This window comes from Cinclus cinclus, unplaced genomic scaffold (assembly GCF_963662255.1).
Source record: "Cinclus cinclus unplaced genomic scaffold, bCinCin1.1 SCAFFOLD_32, whole genome shotgun sequence".
Taxonomy (NCBI): Eukaryota; Metazoa; Chordata; class Aves; order Passeriformes; family Cinclidae; genus Cinclus; species Cinclus cinclus.
In genome coordinates, this window is record NW_026912098.1 from 83464 (window position 1) to 89463 (window position 6000).

The 6000-nt window shown below is 51.9% G+C and overlaps 1 protein-coding gene across 1 annotated transcript; it reads left to right on the forward strand.

The window, feature by feature from the left end:
- Positions 1-222: 222 nt before the first annotated feature.
- Positions 223-1167, forward strand: LOC134057363 (olfactory receptor 14J1-like). The gene has a single exon (XM_062514352.1). The coding sequence runs from the start codon at positions 238-240 to the stop codon at positions 1165-1167; it is 930 nt and encodes a 309-aa protein (XP_062370336.1). The 5' UTR covers positions 223-237.
- Positions 1168-6000: the final 4833 nt, after the last annotated feature.

Consider the following 6000-nt stretch of genomic DNA (forward strand, 5'->3'; position numbering starts at 1 on the left):
GGGTCTGCAGGGCAGAGCTGAGCCCCCAGGGCTGGGCTGGGCTCTGGCAGCACTGGCAGGGCCCAGCCCTGGGCACAGGGAAGCAGCAGCTGGCAGGGAGAGCTCCAGGCAGCAGAGCCCTGGGCAGGCAGTGGGGGGAAAGTGACACCAAGCTGGGCTGGGATATTTCAAGTCATCTCCAAACCAAACTATTCCATTATTACTGTTCTTACAGATCCTCATGCCAAGACACAGCAAATGTCCAATAGCAGCTCCATCAGGCACTTCCTCCTGCTGGCATTGGCAGACACGCGGCAGCTGCAGCTCCTGCACTTCTGCCTCTTCCTGGGCATCTCCCTGGCTGCCCTCCTGGCCAACGGCCTCATCATCAGCGCCGTAGCCTGCGGCCACCACCTGCACACCCCCATGTTCTTCTTCCTGCTCAACCTGGCCCTCAGTGACCTGGGCTCCATCTGCACCACTGTCCCTAAAGCCATGCACAATTCCCTCTGGCACACCAACAACATCTCCTACTCTGCATGTGCTGCTCAGCTGTTTTTCTTTGTGTTCTTCATCTCAGCAGAGCTGTCCCTCCTGACCATCATGTGCTACGACCGCTACGTGTCCATCTGCAAACCCCTGCACTACGGGACCCTCCTGGGCAGCAGAGCTTGTGCCCACATGGCAGCAGCTGCCTGGGCCAGTGCCTTTCTCTATTCCCTGCTGCACACAGCCAATACATTTTCCCTGCCCCTGTGCCATGGCAATGCCCTGGGCCAGTTCTTCTGTGAAATCCCCCAGATCCTCAAACTCTCCTGCTCACACTCCTACCTCAGGAAACTTGGGCTTCTTGGTCTCAGTGGCTGTTTAGCTTTTGGTTGTTTTGTGTTCATTGTTTTCTCCTATGTGCAGATCTTCAGGGCTGTGCTGAGGATCCCCTCTGAGCATGGAAGGCACAAAGCCATTTCCACCTGTCTCCCTCACCTGGCTGTGGTGTCTCTGTTTATCACCACTGGCACATTTGCCTACCTGAAGCCCCCCTCCATCTCCTCCCCATCCCTGGATCTGGCCCTGTCAGTTCTGTACTCAGTGATGCCTCCAGCCCTGAACCCCCTCATCTACAGCCTGAGGAACCAGGAGCTCAAGGATGCCCTGAGGAAACTGATGATTGGATCAATTCAGAAATAATAAACTATCTCTCTTGTACTGCTGAGCATTACAAGCTTAGCCTTTTAAATGCATTTTCCCAAATTTTTGTTGGTCTGTTTTCTGATTCTTTTTCTACTATTGCAGTGTCATTTGTAAAATCCTGTATTATTTCTCTTACCATAAATGCATTAATATCTCCCTTTTGTATTGAAATAAAAAGACTTTCAGAAAGTTTGTTCCCTTGGCATTTCAATGTATATAAGTTATTTCCCTGACTTGTATGTTCAGGATGCTTCCTGAGCCATTCTTGGTCTCTGCAGGGGCAGTTCTTGTGAGCAGAGGTGGAGGTTTGAAGTGACAGAGAGGGAGGCCAGAGGGACATCAGTAAAGCTCTGGGAGCTCCCAGGGTCAGAGGGAGCTGGGGAAATGGGGCGTTGGAAAAGTCTGCCAGGGAACCAGCACAGGTCTGTGTTAGGGTAGGAGAGCTGCAGTGGGGGTGACCAAATCCTTGGGGGGCTGGGACCACCCCTGGCAGCAGCAATGAGATTTGTGTGCCCTGGCTGTGCCTGCTGTCCCTCCCAATGAGGCCCATGAGAAGACACCAGTTCCTCCCAGCCCCAGGGCTCGTGGCCTCCTCCCCAACCCCAGAGAGCTTTGGAGGGCTCCTGCTGCTCTCCTGCCCTCACCATTCCCACCCCACATCCCACTGCTCAGGACAGCCACGAGCATCCTGTGAGGCCACTGCTCCCCATTCCCAGGGGATGGGCTCAGGGCTTGTCTGTCCTGCCTGCCACAGACCAGGCAGGGCTTTCACAGCCAAATTCCACACTCCATTTCCACCTGGACCCACTGGTGCCTCTGAGTTCTGCTTCCCCAACCCGGGGATGCTCTCCTTGTCTGCCCATTCCCACTTGGTCTCTGGGCAGGGATGGCCTCAGTTGGGGGCTGCTGACATCCTCAGCAACCTGGAGGCTGCTGCTGAATTTTACTGGTCCAGAGGCTTGTTCAGCCTTCAGCTCTTCAGTTCAGGAATTCAGTGCCCCAGAGCTCATGAGCATTCAGAAAACCTTAAAAAGCCATGACTCTGAGAAAAAGTTATGTGCTCTACTCTTCTGTCATTAATTTGATCAATTTGAGAAGTCTGTTCAAATTGGATACACTATGTTAATAGTACAAGTGAAAAGATTTCTGTATTGGGCCCTGTTTATCTTTTTCCTGTATGTGGAAGGATATGAGCAATGTCCAATTGATATTGAACTTCCTCATGCACTCTATCAGATATGAAAATCAAGACCCTTTATGGCTGACAATCAATCACACTCTGTCCCTGCCCCCACCCCACCATTTCCCTCATCCAAGCCCTGGCACTCAGAGCAGCCCAGTGCAAATCTGAGCTTCCTCCAGTCCAGGCTGTGCCTGCAGCTTTCAGCTCCTTGGCACCAAGTCCCAGCTGCTTTCCTTGGAGAAGGAGCTGCCCCAGACACAGAGGGATGTTCATTTGGGGTCAGCAAACAGAAGCCAAGGCAGGCCCAGCTCCATGGCAAACACAAGTGCAGCCCAAGGAGTGCTGGGCAATGGAGCCACATGCAGGGGTGTCCCCAGGGCTCAGGACTGGGGCCAGGGCAGTTCAAGGTGTTCCTTGCTGATGTGGACCAGGCCATGGAGGGCACCCTGAGTCAGTGTCCAGGGGAGCCCAAGCTGGCTGGGAGTGTGGCTGTGCTGCAGGGCAGCAAGCTCTGCACAGGGATCTGGCCAGGCTGGAGCCATGGGCCCAGGACAATTGGATGAGCTTCAGCAAGGCCAAGGGCCGGCTCCTGCCCTGGGCTCACAACCACCCCAAATCCCTGGCCGTGCCCTGCCCCTGATCCCCACAGCCTGTCCTGTTTCCTTCATGCCTGCATTGCCAGGGACTCTGTGGGACAAGGGAGCTCTGCTGTGCCTATGGAGGGAGGTGCAAGAGCCCCCAGTGCAGTGGGCACCACAGCTCATCAGGTTTGTGTCCTTTGGGGGTCAGGAACTGCTGAGACTCAGAGGCACAGACAGTTTCTCTTCATGGCCAACATAAGAAATGCAACAATGATATAGTTTAATAAGAATCCAATTTCTTCCCTCTGGTCTGTGCAATGTCAAAGCAGTGTCTGATGTGTCCACCGTGCACAAGGGATTTCCATAGAGGAACAGTTTTAGACAAAGCCATTAGAAGAGGGTGATATCATGACAATTGAAACAGAACTAAGACTGATTTGAAATTATCAGGAAACAACTGGAGAAGGAAATCTGGGAGCAATGGGAAGGCCATAGAACCATCTGGTCTAGTGAAGAGGTGTCCTTAGACATGACCATTTAAACAAGAGATGTGGAAACACCCAAATGGAGAGGGACATGAAATAATAGACAACATAGTGGTAACACAGGTAGAGGGGAAGAACAGGATTTATTCTCCTGCCATCAGTACACATCCAGAAAATTTCTCACCTGGTGGGAAATCTTGGGTGTTTCTTAAAGTACTCAAATGCCCCAGCTAGTGAGATGTGCTCGTGCACCTTACAAGCGTCAGGTTCCCTACAGCCCCAGAGGGTTCCTGTCCCATAAACATCTGCTCTGGCCCATTCCAAAATCAGGAGCAGCATTGTCCTGGGAGCATCAGGGAACTGAGGTTGGGTGAGATCTCAGTAATTCTGACTCCCAAGCTGTCAGAAATTGGGTCAGGTCAAGTGGTTCGAGATTTGGTTTGAATCAGGAAATCTCAAAAGACAGTGACAGAGCATCATTTCAGAACCTGTCTGAGCCCATGGGAACAAAGGTTTTCCACATGTCCTGTCTGATCTCCCCTCTTTCCCCCCTTCCACCCATTGTCTTTTGTCTCCCCCCAGGCCCCCCGGTGAAGATCCTGGCTCTGTGTTCTCCATCAGCTCCTGGCTGGCACTGCCAGGCTGGGATGAGGAGCCCCTCAGCCTTCCCTGCTCCGGGCTGGACAAGCCCAGCTCCCTCAGCCTCTGCTCACAGCCAAAGGGCTCCAGCCCCACCTTGGAGGCCCTTCCCTCACCCTGCTCCAGCTGCCAGACATCTTTCCTGCCCTGGGCAACCCAAACCAGGCCCCAGTGCCCTGGATAATCCACGTCCTTGATGTCCTGGTCCCACAGCCCTGGCCCCTTGTCCCCGTGTCAGGCTCTGGGGTTGATTTGTGGAACATCCTTGGGGAGGCAGCAGCGCTGGGGCAGGGGGGACCCAGGGGGACAGAGGACCCTGCTCTGCATGAGCAGCAGGGAAGACTTCCCTGGGGGGGATAATTTGAGTGGGGGCCGTGGCAGAGTGACCAACCCAGTGACCTCACACAGCCCTGCTGGGTTGTCATAGACTGTTCTGTGATGTGACAGCCTTCTATGAGGGGATTCTTCAGACCACTGAACAAGGAAAACTGGTATCAAAATTTGGAAGATGACCAAAGGACTAAAACGAGCATGCACATAGAGTCAAGGAGAAAAGTTCACTGAGAGGGAGACTATTTACTTCATCCCAAAGACCCTCAGACAACCACCAGAACAACCAGCAATGAGCAGTGTGCAGTCACAAAGAGACATGGAGCTAATTTTAATACTAAGCAGGGACAAGTGGGGTTAGGAAACGAATATGTATTAGGTGTATTGTGCAATCACAGTTTCAGGAGAATAAAAAGAGAGGTACAGGTCACTGAAGGTGTGAGTGTTTTTGGAGGAGCTATCCACCATGCAACTCAGCACTGAATAAATACATGCCTGCTCTTATAACTTATTTTTTGTGGGTTATAGAGAGTTTCTCCATGCTTCATATTGGCGAGCCAGCCAGGAGATCTGTGTCTGGCTCCAGGACCAGTGAAGGAACAGATTCTCTGGTGCATCCCAGGATCTTCCCTGGAGGGAACCTGAACCTCGTCTCGCTCACTGTGGGGACAGACAATGATCTGCTGGCATTGCAGATAAAATGACATGTATTAAATATCAATAACAGGGCTGCTGGTAAGTTGTACAGAGACATCTGAAGTACAACACTGTCACGGTGGGTTTCTAGCAGCCAAACAATGGGACCAGAGACAGAGGGAGAGGAGTTTATCCCCAGCTGATAGCGCGGCCAACAGAGGGGTCTCACTGAGCTGATAGAGCAGCCCACTAGTGACTCTGGGGTGAGTCGAGTGAACCCTTGTTTTTGCTGCTGTTTTGTGTGACTGCTCAGTCTGGACACGTTGAGTTGTTGAGTGTGTCAGTGAGTGAATGAGTGGGTGAGATGTACCTCTGGTACAGAGCGAGCGTGCAGCTCTATCCGCGTTTTCCACCTCAGGTGACTGAGGCGGCCAAAGGAAAGGGAAGAGACCGGGGTCAGTGTGGGGTGAGTGCAAGTGTGGATGGAGGAGCGTTGTGCTTGGATGTGGAGTGGCTGGTGTCTGTTTTAACCATGGCTAGACCTAGACAAACAGAAGGAATCCCTCTCCCTCAGTGGTTTGGGCTGGATCCGTGGGAGTTCATAAATCCCGTGAATTATTGGATAGAAAGGGGAAACAATCAAGTTTATCTGTAAGGAATATGTAGAACTTGAGCAGGAAGAGTGGTACCTTTGTATTGGGAACAGTCTGCATTAGGAACTGGACATTGAAGAGAGAAGAAGTGCAATAGATTGTTCTGGCAGGTGTTAAGCAGCTTTTGGGCTTCTAGAGGTTGGCACAGTGCGTGGTTACTGTTACAGTGTAGGACTTGGGAAAAATGTTGGTATTGTTCCTCTGATAAACAGCAAGCTCTATGCCCTCAGTGTAAATCAAGGCATCGTAACTGAGCTAGTTTTGAACCTAAGATTCTCATGTTGATTTTTGGAAGATCACATTTAATACCTGCAACTTGGGCA